This window comes from Hyaloscypha bicolor (assembly GCF_002865645.1).
Source record: "Hyaloscypha bicolor E unplaced genomic scaffold K444scaffold_87, whole genome shotgun sequence".
Classification (NCBI taxonomy): domain Eukaryota; kingdom Fungi; phylum Ascomycota; class Leotiomycetes; order Helotiales; family Hyaloscyphaceae; genus Hyaloscypha; species Hyaloscypha bicolor.
The window spans coordinates 446,466-461,982 of NW_020194589.1; the positions used below are offsets into that span (position 1 = coordinate 446,466).

General features: G+C 21.3%; 1 protein-coding gene across 1 annotated transcript; it reads left to right on the forward strand.

Annotated features, from left to right (window-relative positions):
- Positions 1-1,663: 1,663 nt before the first annotated feature.
- On the forward strand, positions 1,664-2,303 carry K444DRAFT_613484 (uncharacterized protein). Its single transcript, XM_024880359.1, has one exon. It carries the CDS (start codon positions 1,759-1,761, stop codon positions 2,134-2,136), a length of 378 nt encoding a protein of 125 aa, XP_024735496.1. The 5' UTR covers positions 1,664-1,758; the 3' UTR covers positions 2,137-2,303.
- Positions 2,304-15,517: the final 13,214 nt, after the last annotated feature.

Below are 15,517 nucleotides of genomic sequence, written 5' to 3' on the forward strand. Positions count from 1 at the left end.
TATCTCGCTTTTATACCCATATATTGATCCCTTCTTCAATAACGTGCAAGAGGTAATTAAGTGTGATGGCGATAATTTGTATAAAGGTCGGAAGGCAGGTCAATCAAAGCAGAAGGCTAGGTAGATAAAAATTTATGCTTCAATCTCCTTGATTAGGCCAATCAGAGCTTACAGGGGCCTCTTCAGGGGCGCTAAGCTCCCATTTTAAGAGCCCCTAGCACCTTACAGGGCCTCAGCGCCTGTATTACCCAGACTTATGACCGCGGCCTTCGTATATGCAGTAAGCTTCCGTATATGCAGTAAGCTCCCATGGGGGTAACGTGAACTTTATATCTTACTTGTGCAGCAATAGGTTGTTCGACCGTGAACATTGAGTCTGACCTTGATGTCTGACCTTGATGACTCCACAACCCGAAGGGTACGAAAAGCCCTAAGTGTCACATGTGCCAGCGTAGTGTGAGGCGCCTAATAAGCAGAGAATCACGTAAGGGAGAACTGATATAAGTGATGCTTGCAAGTTGTAATTCAAGTCGACCACAGCTAAACTCTGTCTCCTAAGCTTCCAAACTGCCAGCTGTAATAAAGGGGTGCCGCACATGCCCTGAAACTAGTCGAAAACGGGCCTAAAACCGCCTGAATCACGTCTCTGCCAGCCACGTGCCCGTCACACGCAGGTCAGAGGTTTGGCATATAGCGCATTAAGCATATATTACCCTGCAGCCTTACAATGCCGCACCCCACTAAAAAGTTAAGCACTAAACCCTGCAGCCTTACTATGCCGCACCTCACTAAAAAGTTAATTTTAGTGCTTAGCTTTTTAGTGGGGTGCGGCATAGTACGAAGGCGGGCGGCATTAAAATTCGTCCAATTAGCTAAGGGAAGGCGGCCGCAGTCTTGACTCTCGCAATATAGAAATTCTCGTAATTCCGTATTACATTTAATTATTAAGGAAATTCTACGAAAGTTAGATTTGTTTCTTTTCTATCCCACACAGCTATTTTAAAGGGTTTAGACTCTGCATTCAGATCTGGTGTGATTTTTAAAACGTAGCGATTTTGGTGTTCCTCGCCTTTTAGCAGATGGACGGTTTTTAATGCCGCCCGCCTTCGTAAGGCTGCAGGGTAATATATGCTTAATGCGCTATATGCCAAACCTCTGATCTGCGCTGACACATGTCACGCTTAGGGCTTTCCGTAGAAGGGCGTAAATATCCTGCAAGACTAGTTATTGTGACGGAAATTACTCTCCGATCTATCTACATTCTCTTTTGTAGCATGTTGCTGGCGTAAGACGTCTATAAGATTATCCCTTCGTCTGGTGGGACATGTCCGGCGCTAAGGTTAGCGGCCGCACAAATGCGCATGGCCTGATTGGTGGAGACAGTTTCATTTTGGCCGAACAAGGGATATTCGTTGCGGCCGCCAGCGCTGGACATTTCTCACCAGACGAAGGGATGAACCTTGATCACGAAGCTCCGTCTTCGTAATACCGCTTACTATTACTAAACGATTCAGCTTCGGAGAGTCCGGCGAGACAAATTAGCTCTTCCGATGATGCGGATATCTGTATACTCGCCTTTAACCCTTGAGCAGTAGAGAAAGAGGTGAAGTCGTTGGGTATATAAGTCCGACTTGGATCTCAATCAAGATCAATTCTCCACCATCAACAACATCCAGATCTACACAGAACTTGAGCATCAAACTATCCAGAAATTCTTCTACTACTTCATCCTCAAGCCAGTTCCACAATACAATCACAATGAAGTTCACCAGCACTACCGTCGCCATCCTCAGCGCCATGATGGCGAAGACTGCCTTCGCCGCCAACTTCAACTACGGTGTCGCGACTTATGATGACGGGCATCAAGATCATGCCATCTGGGTTAATGGCGAGAGCGCTTGCAACTACGCATACCTCGGTTCCAATAGCGAAAACCCTTGCTCCTACAACGGCGGCTGGTTCTCGCTCGATCAAGTCACTTACAGGCTCACCGGATGCGGAGGTTCAAGCTTCTGCATTCTGAACGCTGATGGGAGCGGAAACTCTTGTGCTCAATACGTACCTGAAAACCCAATAGGTGGCTGCTCGAACAGCTTTGGATCATACAATGTTCAGCAACAGTACTACTTTCCCTAAGTTCTGTTATAAACGCCTTCAATGAACTTGGCGATAGTGGAAGATATGGCGGGAGGTGCGATTGTTAGGGAGGTGCGATTGTTAGGGAGGTGCGATTGTTAGGGAGGTGCGATTGTTAGGGAGGTGCGATTGTTAGTGATGGATTTAACCTTCTACGCTTTTTTAAGCCCACATTTTTGCTTTGGTTTCGCCCTTCAGACCATTAGCATAGAAAACTTGGTTTCTGCCACCCATTTCTTATAACGTTTACATGTGAATTCATATATGGCATGTGGGGCCGGATGGGGCTAGCTCCTATCAAGCCTACTAAGAGAATATGGCCCTCCGCTCCTAGCGAGGATCACTACGGAAAGCGATAAGGATCAAGTGATCAAGCGATTTTCGAATCCGGTTTTCGACTTTTGATGTCCGATTTATGGCCCGTACTCACCCCACCAAAAATCGCCCACATACCACACCCCCTCTCCCTGTACCTCTACCTATTATTACTGCTTAAAATACTACTCTCTCTTTGATTCTTATATATATATATAAGACAGGGGTGAGAGGTGAGGGGTGGGTGGGGGAGAGGGGGGGAAGGTGGAGGGCGAGTGAGTAGATGAAAAGTGAAAAGTGAAAAGCGAAAAGTAGAAAGCGAAAAGCGAAAAGCGAGATTCGAGGCATGCAACTCGCTAGAAAAAGGAAGCCCTATAATTATAGGCTACTTATTGCTAAATTTTGGGGCTACGGTCGCTAAGTTACAGGCTATAGGTACTAAAAATTTAGTAATATAAATTTTTGGTTAAGTTCTCTCGCTTTGCTTCCCCCTCCCCTTTCTTCCTATAAGCCCCCCCCCCTCTCTTATTTATATATATATATAGAGAGAGAGAGAGAGAAAGAGAGAGAAGAATTAAAGAAAGTAAATATTCGAAATAATAATAGAGGTATAGAGAGAGGATATAATATATGGGTATAATATATAGTATTTGCGATTTTTAGTAGGATATATATATACTATAAATATAATAAATATATATAATAATATATAGACAGGTATTAGATATCGTGGATTTAGTTTCCTATTTTAGATAAAGCTTATAATTGGAATTATATGAATTATATGAGATTACATTTCCTAATTAAGTAAAGAACTTTATATATTTAGCTAAGTACTAGGGAATATATAGAAAGATACTTCTAGCTTTAGAAAGAAATATTAATTAGTCTTTTATTAGAATTAATTCTTGAAATTAGTTATATTTATAAGTATTATTCTATAACTTATATATTACTCTATTATTATATATCTTATATTCTAATTAATCTAACCTTTAGAAAGTAGTTTATTATAAGATAATTAAATTATTAATAGACAAAATTATTAATAGCTAAAATATTAACTAGAAAAAGTGCCTCTATTACTATTAGAGTAATCTAACCGGATATTTAGAAAAGTACCTAATTAGATACTCTTTATATTACCTAATTAGAAAAAAGAAATAGAATTCAGATATTTCTAGAACTAGCTAATAGAATAATAATAATAGAGAAATTAGTAGTAGCTTATTATTATATTACTAAATTAAAAACAAAGATATAATAAAGAAAGGATCTAGAAAAGCTAAAAGCTTAAATTTATTATTTTAAAAATATTCGAATATCTAATATAAAGCCTATTATATTTCTAGTAATATTCTTAGTTTAAAGAATTTTAAAACCCCGAAAACTACTAATTTATAAAAAAAAAGAATATTAAAGAAGCCTAGAACTTCTTTTACTAGATAGAATTAAAATAATATAAAGATAATAAAATTATCTAGGCTATAAATATAATAAAGATTATATATTATATTTCCTGTTTTAAGAATATAGCCAGGAATATCTAGAAATATAGGAAATAATTAGTAAATATTAATATTATAAATTAAAAGACCTTTAATAAATTTATAGAGAATTCTATTTTAGATCTAGAAAACTATAATAATAATACTTTTACTAAATTTAAGAATATAAAATAGTAGCTAAATTAAAGTATTTAAAGCTTTATATTTTACTTAAATAGTTTATTAAATAATTTAAGATATATGAGTTTACTATAAAAGTAAAATAATTTATTTAATAGTTTAAAATAAGAGATTCGAAATAAGATTAATTATTAAAGAAATATTTTATAAGAAAGAAAAAGGCTTATTTTTATAATTATAAGAATTAAAAATAATTTAAATTTATTTATTTAATAAAAATATAATAATAAATTAATAGAATAGTAAAAGAAAGAAAAAAGAAAGAAAAAAGAAAGAAAAAAGAAAATAGAAAAGAAATATATTTTTATTATAAAATTTATAAAACCGAAATAATAAAAATATAATAATAAAATCTAATATAGTATTTATATTAGGATTTATAAAACCGGATATAATTCGCTTTATTTATTAGAAAAAGAATTATTATATTACTATTTATCTAAATTAGGAAAAACTGATTTATTATAACTATAATAAGTCTAGCTATAAAATATATAAATATCTAGAACTAAAAAAGCCGGGAAACGAATATATTTTATAATAGTTATATTCGTTTATATTATTGAAAACAAAGCCTATAAAAACGAGAATAGTAATTAAAGTTATTATTAAAATAAGGAAAAATAAATATAGAATTAGAATATTAGTTAATTCGAATATAAAAGCTAATTATATAAGAAGAAATTAGTTTTAAATATAAGAATTCTATTAATATTAAGAATAACTCTTTTAATTTTATTAAAAAAAAAGATTCATTTATATAAAGATTATATTCTTAGAATTATTACCGAAAATATATTAGAGAACTAAACAAAAGCTAATATATATTTTATATTATATGATTTTAATTTTAATTATATTAATATAACATTTGAATTCTTATAGCTTTATTATATTAATTTCCTAATTTCTTTTAGAAAAGTAATATAGAAATACTAGTTTTAATAATAGAAAATTAAAGTTTTTATTAATTTACTAATAATATATAATACTATTATATAGGTATGAAATACTATTTATATAAGGTTAGTAAAGTTATTCTTTAGAAATAAGAAATATAGTATTATAATATTAATATATAATATAAAGTTATATAACTATATTATATAACTATTAATAGCTATAGCTATACTAATATTAGAACTTTTCTAAAAACGCAAAAAGTAGTATTTCTTCTCTAATTATATACAAATTTCCTAATCCGGCCTAGTATTAGATTTCCCAAATACTCTATATATTTATATTACTTTTAAGGTTTTAGTTATATATTAAAGGCCACAGCCTTTTATATATAACTTCTCCTCTAATAATATCTATTACAAAACCGGGTCTCTGAACTTGGAAAGCAGGTAAAGTAGCTCTTAATCCGAGAATTCTAAACTAAGGAGAGAAGCTCTAAATACAGGAGCTTTGGTATTCTAAATACTAGCCCCGGCCGTATGCGTCATTGCGGTCACGTGACGCTAAATTTACTAGTAAAGCAGTAAAGCATAATAATATTCTCCTATTCTATATATTTATTTCCTGCTCTATTCGTATTTGGCTTATTTCTCTATATCTAATTATATTATATTCATATTAATTAGGTACTTGAAGGTATTTATTAGCTTTAATTTCGTTATAGAATTAGCAGGATTTAATTCTCCTTTAATCTATTTAACTTCTATAATCTTTTATTATTTATATATTTAATAAAAATATATTATATTAATTATTAGACATTTCTCTCGAATAGTATCTCATTTAATAAGGCATTTATATAATAACTTCGAATTTATATAAATTATTAATAATAGTTCTATTTCTAGTATTTTATTAATTATAGATTTATTTAAAGCATTTATATTAAAGCTATAAGCCATATTATAAAGTTCTAAAGCTAGAATATTTCTAGTAACTCTCTTGTATTTAGTAAAGAACTAGTAAATAATATTAGTATATCTAGTTCTATTTACTAGAACTAGAATATATCTGATTTAAAAAAAGAACTTTCTATTATTTATAAATAAAGCATTTATAAAAATAATTAAATATAAGAACTTCTTTACTAGCTTTACGAATTTTAATTCTTTAATAATATTCTTAATTTACTATTAAATACTTTCATATTAGTTTTCGAGAGTTTAATAGCTTAAATAGTAATTAATAAATTATATAAAACTTCTAATTAATAGACTAATATAATATATATTTCTTTAATATATTAGATAATATATTAGTTCTTAATAAAGAGATTTTAATAAATAGTACTTCTATTATTTATAATAGTAGTATTTTTTATAGAAATAGTTTAGAGGTTTTTATATTAGTATTCCTATATAAAAGTAATTCTAGTAGTATTTATATAAATAATACTTCTATTAAACTTGAAATTATAATTAAAAATAAGGTATTTATATTTCTTAATTAAAAACTTAGCTTTTTAGAGCTTTAATTACTTTATTTTATAAAATTATTAGTTTTAATAAATAGAGTATTATTAGTTTAAAGACTAATAATTCCGAAGAATTACTTATTATAAAAGAAATAAGAGTTATAAATTAATTATTTTATAAAAAGCTTATTAATATTAAGTTTTAAACTAATAATTTCTAGCTTCTAATATATTATATAATAGTTTTACAACTTTTAAAATAGAATTATTCTTTAAATTTAGCTCTTTAATAAACTTATAAAATGAGTTAATATTAAAATTATAATTAAATAAAATTATTAATTAAATATAAACTTGCGAGATATTATATAAATATAATTCCGTAGTATTTATTATTATAATAATAATACTAAGAATAATTCTCTAGCTAATATATTAAATAATAAATAATTATATTAATATATATTATATTTTTCTTACTATTATTATAAGCTTAAATAACTAGTTTCGATTTCTTAAACTTTCTTTTTATATTCTTATTTTTAATTTTATTAATAAACCGGGAATTAAAAATATATATTTCTTTTAGTACCTGAAATCTAGAAATAACTATAAATATGCCTTTTTCTGAGAAATTAATAACTTTAATTTAATAAGAATCGTTATATAAATTAATATCTTATAGAAATACTATAATATCCGGGTTTTTATAAAAATATTTTCTATTATACTTTAGTAAAATAGTAGAAATAGTAAGAGGAATTATATTTGTATTATTTTTAGTCTTATTATAGAATTCGGGAATAGTTTTAGATTCGAAGCTATTAGTAATAACCTTAATATTCCTTATATAAAAGGGCTTTCTAGAAGTTAAATAAAAAGTAATATTACTATATAATAGAACTAGTATATAGTTCTCTTTATTAATGGCTATTAGCTTATATAATTTATTCTAACTATTAGATTAACTAGTATTTTCTTTATATTATATAAGAATATCTGAATTTAAGAGAAATTTATAAATATTAGTAATACTAGAACTATTTCGAGTATTTAGAGTATTTATAATCTAGTATCTAGCTTAAAGCTTCTGAATTTCTATTATTATTTTCTTAAATACTACTAATTACTATAATATAATTAGTAATAGAATATTATATTTAGTTATTTAAGATAAAATACTATAAATTAAAATAATTAAAATAATACTATTAAGTTTTATAGAATTATTAATAGCCTTAAAAGCTATTTAAAATATAGTATTCTTATTAATTCTATTAATTTTAGCTATAATAATAAGATAAATATATTAAATTAGGCTATAATAGTATTTTATAATTCTAATAAAATTATAAGCTTTTATAGAAACGATTTTAATCTTAATTCCTATAGTATTTATAAATTAAGCGAATTTCTTATTAATAAACTACTTTCTAATATCTGCTATAATCTAATTAGAAAGGTCTAAATAAATATTAATTTAATATTATTTTAGAATAATTCAAATATATAAGATATTAATATTTCAGAGTTATTAATTATTTTAATATTTAATGCTTTTATTAATAATATAAAATATAAGCTTACTAGAAATATAGAAAATAATAATAATAATAAAGTAATTAAAGCAAATATTATTTCTTAAATTAAACTTGAATTATTCTAGTAAATATTCGAAGTTCTAATATTACTTATAGTATTTTATAAGATATTTAAGGATTTTTATATTAATATTATAGCCTGCCTATTTTAGTTTATTTCAGAATTTATTAATAAATAAAGAATTCGAATATAAAACTCTATAATATAATATTCTAAAACAGGAAAGAATATCTAAAATATTATATTATAAATATATAATATCTAATAGAAATAATAAAATAATTAATAAAATTATTAAAATAGATTTCTAGCTTATTTATATTAGCTAAGCTAAATAAAAATAAAATTTTTATAAATATAATATAGAATTATATTTATCTAATTAGTATTCTTATTATTATAGATCTAATAGAAAATATAGATCTAATATTAAACTAGATATTAACTTGATTTTTCGTAATTTTATTAAGTTTAATATTATTATTAGTTTATTATAAAGCTTAGAATTAGTTAGAACTAATAATTAAAAATCTGGAAACTCTAGTATTAATTATAATTTTATAAAAGTAATAAGTATTATATTTTAATATATTATTAATTATAAATATCTCAATATCTTTTATTTATTTAATAGATTCTAAGAGATAATTTTTATTTATTATCTAATATATAAGAGAAAGAGAAATAAGATTATTTATAAAAGTATTAGTTATAGAAATAGTAAAAGTAAAAGTAATAGAAATAGCTAGAAAGCTCTTAATAAAAGTAAAATAGAAATCTAAATAATATTTCTTTTCTTTATTTATTTCTGCTAATAAAGCTTTAAAATATTATTCTCTAGTTTATCTTTATTACTTTTATTATTTTCTTTTCTTTAATTTCAGTAATATATTATATATAAGTATTACTAAAGCATTTATTAAAGTTACGGGAATTTCGGGATCTAAATTAATAAATGTTTTTATTCTTAAATTAAGCTTTCTTAGCTTCTTATTCTTCTAATATATATTTCTATAAATAGTATTCGGGTTTCTTATATATAAAATATAATTTCGAAGTATAATTATTATAATTATAAGACTTGAAATAGTTATTATATATTTCGAAGTTATAGCTAGACTTATATTATTAATTTTCGAATAGATAATAATTTGAAAAGTCTTGAGAATAGTATTATTAATTAGTAAAATAGGTTTTAGTATTAATTTATTACTTGTTTTTATAAATAGTAATAAATAATTAAAACTTATTAATAAGCTGGCCGAATTTATTAAAAAAGTCCGAAACTATATATTAATATACTAGTAAGCCTTAATAAGAAATAATAATTTTATTATATAGAAATTCGGTATTTTATAAAATAGAAATAAAGCTATATTATAATTTATATAAGTTATTAATTAGTATTTAAACAAGCTCAGATATTATTTATTTAGGATCTTTTATTATTATAATTACTAAAGTAATAATATTTTATTTATCTAAATTTTAATAATAAAAACCGGGGCTTTTAAAAAAGCTATAAATATTTATATAAGCCTCTTTATATATATAACTCGAGAGCTAGTTATTATAAAAGTAGTCTTATACTAGTTCCTTTAATATAGTAGGAAAAGCTTTTATTAATATCTTTTCTAAAAGTTTTATATATTAGTAAATATCGAGAAAAATAGTAAATTTATAATTAAAACTATTATTTATTCTATTATATTTTTACTATTTCCTTAATAAGTTTCCTAGCTATAATAGTAAATACTAATTAATAGAAGTTCGGGTTTAGTAGTAATAATAATAGTAGTAAAAATAGAAATAATAAATAGCTTTAATTTAGAAGAAGTAAATAAATAGCTTAATTTCTTAATTAAAAATATCTGGTTTCTTTATATCTAGTTCTATTTAAAATAAGATAAACTAATATAATAGGTTCCTAGAAAAAGTCTAATTTAATTAAACTATTATTAATAATATTAGTTTTATTTCATTTTTTTTAAATAAGGTTAGTAAGAAATTATATAATAATAAGGCTTTTATAATTCTATTTAATAAATAATTCAGGCAAAAATATACTTTCTAAGAAATATAAATTAAGTACTCCTAAAAGCTTATATAAAAGTAAAATATATCCAGAAACTAAATCCCTAAATATATAATATTAGTATATATAGGGTATATTAAAAAAGGAAATCCTATATTATAATAATATAAATATTATTATACCGAAATTAGATTTAAAGATTTTATAATAGTATATAATTAATTTAATTAAATACTATAATATTAAAACTTTTAAAGTTATTCTAAAACAGATTCTATAAATTATTATTATTCTTTTTATATAAAATATATTAATATATTTTAATAATTAAATATTTCTAAAAATTATTCTTTATTATAATTACTAGATTAATACTATTCTTCTATTTCTTAATTAGTTCCTTTCCTTTATTAATATTTATACTAAATCGAGTTCAGGTTCTTTCTAGTATATATATATAGTTTATAGTAAAAGGGGTTTAAAAGTAAAGTCATTTATAATAGATTTATAAAAAAGATTTAATAATAAAGGTATTTAAATATCCAGATATCTAGAGATATTAAGGGTATTAAAGTAAATATTTCGTTTGTAATAAGAAATTTAGGAAATAAAATATATGATTTCGAGAGAATCTAGAGTTTAAAGAATTCAATTTAATAGAAAAATTAAAAATTATAATTAAAAAGCTTTAAGAATATATATAAGATATATATTTCAAAGAAAGAATTTTATAAATACGAGTATTATATAAGTAGAAAAGATAGTTTCTAAGAAAGTAGTCTTAAGACTAAAAGAAATTAATTTTAAAGAATATATTAATAGAAATTAAATAAATTAATAGATAATTAAATAGCTAACTATTTATTAATTAGTAAAAGCTAAATATCTTTTCTATAGGCTATTAAATACTTTCATAAAGCTAATAAATAATTTCTTCCTTTAATATAAAATAGACTAGATTTGTTTTAGGCTATTAAATACTTTTAGAACTAATCTAAAATCTTTTCTAATTTATATATATAAACTAATTAGTATTAATTTACTAGTAATATATAATACTATTTATATAAGATTAATAAAGTTATTTTTTAGAAATAAAAAATATAATATTATAGTATTAATATATAATTCCCAAATTTATTAAGTCTAATAAATTCTAGTTTATTTATTAAATTACTTATATAACGCGAGATTATATAACTATATTATATAGCTATTAATAGCTATAGCTATACTAATAGTTTTAAATACTAGAAAATTTACTAAAATAATAAAATATAAAATATATATTTTTCTATTAATTACTTATTTTGTAATAAATAACTAAAGAGTTATTATTATTATTATTATAAATAAGAAAGCTATATTTTTAAGAAATATTAGAATCTTTTTCGAATTTTTTTTATAAAGATTATAAATATATTATCTAATTATTATATAATAAAGTATTATATAAATCTGGAACTAGAATTTTAATTATTATATAATTCTACATATATTTTATTAGAAGAAAAGCTTAAAGTTCTTTGGAAATATTTTAATACTAGCTTAAAAAAGAAATAAATTTATTATTTTACTAGTTTAGCTAATATTCTAATTATATTTATTCTAAAAAAAAAAGCAATTTATATTTATATATTAATTACTAGAATCTAAATAGAATTACTATTAAAAACCAGATACTATTATTATTTATTAGTAAAATAATAAATAGGCTTTATAAAATAAAAATATATATAAAACTAAATTTAAAAAATATTTATTATTAATTATAAATCCGAAAAGATAATAAATAGAAAATAGTATTTTAAATATTATATTATATTCTTTAGATTTTTTAATATTCCGGTAATGTTTCAAGTATATATTAATTATATATTAATAAGTCTTATAAATATTATTTATATTATTTATTTAAATAATATTTTAATATATTTTAAGAACTTAGAATAATATATAATAATAATCTAATATATACTAGAGTAATTATAATAATACTAGCTTTTTATAAACTTAATAAAATACGAGTTTAATATAAAAAGAATAAAGTTCTTAAAATTTATAATTAGCTTAAATAATATAAAAATAAAATCTAGGTAAATTATAACTATTAGAAAATAATAAGTTCTAAAAAATAATATCCGAAAATTTTAAATATTTCTGGGTTTTACTAATTTCTATTAGAGATTTATTTATAAATATTCTAAAATAATAAAAGAATTAATAGATTTATTAAAAATTAATAAAAAACTATAATATTGTTTTAGCTAAATAAATAAAGCAAATAAGGCTTTTAGGAAACTAAAAGTTATATTTATAATAATAATAATTCTTTATTATTTTAATTTAGTTTTAAAGATTTATAATTATAAATATAATTTTCTAGCTTTTTAATAAAAAATATAGAATAAAGAATCCTATAAATAGTAATAATAAAATACTATAATATAAAGCCTAAAAAAGAAAAGATAAATATTTTTTAATTAATAAAATACTAAAAAATTCCGAAAAGAAAATCTGTTTTAACAATAAAATAATATTAGAAATACTATTATTTGAGTCTATTATTAATATAATTAATTATAAATAGTATATATTACGGATTCTAGTTATATAAATAGCTAGATCTAAAATAGTATATAAGAAAAATAAAGAAATATTACTTGAATTACTATTATAGTATTAAAGATTTAATTTATTAATATAATATTAATAATATAAATAGTTTTTAAAAGAATCTTTATTAGAGCTATTAAAACTTAAGAACTTAATATATTTAAAATATTAAAATATTAAAATACTATTTATATATTAAATAAACCGGGTTTTAAAAAAGAAATACTATAAATAGATATTTTAGTATTAATAAAATACTAGAAATTCTTTAAAAAAAATACTTCTAATAAAATATAAGAAAAAATATAAAAAATTATATTAGAACTTATTTTATATATTAATAAACTAAGGTAAAAAAATATTTATTATATATTATATTTAGTTTATTTTCTATTTCCTTTAAGCTATAATAAGAAATTATTATAAACTTTATTATAAAACTATTTCTTTTTAGGTTTTATAATAAAATATATAAAAATAATATAATATATTTTAATTATTAAGGAAATCTCGGCTTCTAAGCTAATAGATTTATTTATATATTATATTATTAAAGACTTTAATATATTTATAAATCTAATTTCTAATAAAGAATCCGTTTTTATAAATAAATTCTAGTTAAGTTTATACTTTTATTTAAAGATCTAATAATAGCTAAATATAATATTTTACTTATAAACTAATAAATAAATAAAGAATCTAAATCGAACTCTCAAATAGTATTTAAGATATTATATTAGTTATTAGTAAAATAATTAAATAATAAGGTTTATTTTTATTTTATATATTATATAAATTCTATTATAGTATTAAACTATATAAAAAGAAATATTTCAGAAAAAAATATATTAGTAATATAAGAAAAAATATAAAGAATTTAAATAAAATAAGAAATACTAAAGAAAAAATAGCAAGAAATAATAAATATATAAAAAAAGTATTATAATAAAAATATATTAATACAAAATTTAAAATATATAATAAAGTTATATTTTATATAAAGAATATTTAATAACTTTATTCTAATATAAAGCTAATAAATAGATATTTTAGTTTTTTTAAAATTCTAGAAATTATAAAAATATATAAATAAATATATTACTTGAAATTATTATTATTATATTAAATCTATAATATCCTCTATATTTCTTTCTTAAAACTATAATATTTATAACCTAATATTATAATAGAACTAGAACTAGTTAAGATTAAAAATAAAAAAATAAAAAAAGTATTTCATTTATTAGAAAAGCTATTTATTAATAAATAATATATAGGAATTATTAAATAATTTAAAGAATATAATTCAATAATTATAAGAATATTTAAAAGAAAGTAATATTATAATACTATTAGCTAAATAAAAATATAAAAAATAAATGCTTTTATTAAAAAACTATTAAAAACCATAGATTTATTCTTAGAAAAACTATATAATAATTATTAGAAATTCCAAAAACTCTAATTTTAATATTCTATAAATACTTTATTTTTATAACTAGTTTCTATTATTCTTATTATTATTCTTATCGGGATTTTCTTAAGAAATAAATAATAAATTAGCCTAGAAAACTATTAGCTATTAATAAGAAATAAGAAAAAATAAACTTATTTAATACTAAAAAATATTAATTATATTTTTGAAAATATTTTATATTTATACTAAACTAATAAGGATTATTTAACTTATATTTTAAATTATTAAAGGAATTTATTAGCCTCAAATAATAGCTTTAATATAAGAAATATTTAAAGTTTAATATAGAAAAAGAATAATAATAGCCTTTTTTTATTTAAATAAAGAATAGGAAAAATACTTATATATATTTATAACTTAGAAAAAGTAGTTTAATTATATTATATATATTTAAGAAACCTTAAATAGTATTAAAATAAGAAATAAAAGAAAAAAAATTATAATTTATAAAATTATATTTCTTATTCTTAAAATAGTAATAATTATATATTAAGTAGTTATTATTTTTAATATAAATAAAATCGGGAAATTTAATAATATTTTTAAAATATTAAAAATAATAAAAGGAAATTAAGGCTATAGAAATAGTAATTAAATAATTAGTAATAGGCTAATAAATATTAAAAGATAGATTTATTTTAATAGATAAAGAAATAAAAGAAGATATTAGAAAGGAAATTAAAGAACCTTAAAAAGGGCTTAAAAAGACTTAAAGAAAGCTTGAGAAAAAAAGGCAAGAAATAAAAAGAAGCTAGATATAGTATTATAATTAAAGGAAAAGAAAATTAATTAATAGAATAAAAAGAAGCCTTTTTATAATACTTTTTCCTAAATAGTAATTATAAATTCAAAATTAGCTTTATATTAGAAATATCTAGAAAATTTCAAAAAAGAAATTTATAAATAAACTAGAAAATCGAATTAACTTTTCTAAGCTTTTAAATCTATAAAATAATAATTTATTTATAAATAGAAACCAAGCCAGGGTTTATAAACTAATTAGGAAATTAAATAAATTTTATATTTAATAATATATATTATACTCGTATTATTTTTATAAAAAGAAATTATTAAAAGTAATTTATAAATTAATTAGGTAAAATTAGTAAATTATATCTTTAAATCTATTATTTAATATAATAATAGAGTAATTATAGAAAGTCTTTAGAAAAGCTAGTAATTAGAAAAGTTTCCGAAAGTATTTATAAAGCTATTTATAGTTTTCTTAGGCCTTTTAGAAATAAGAGCCTAGAAAAAAAGTTAATATAATAGAT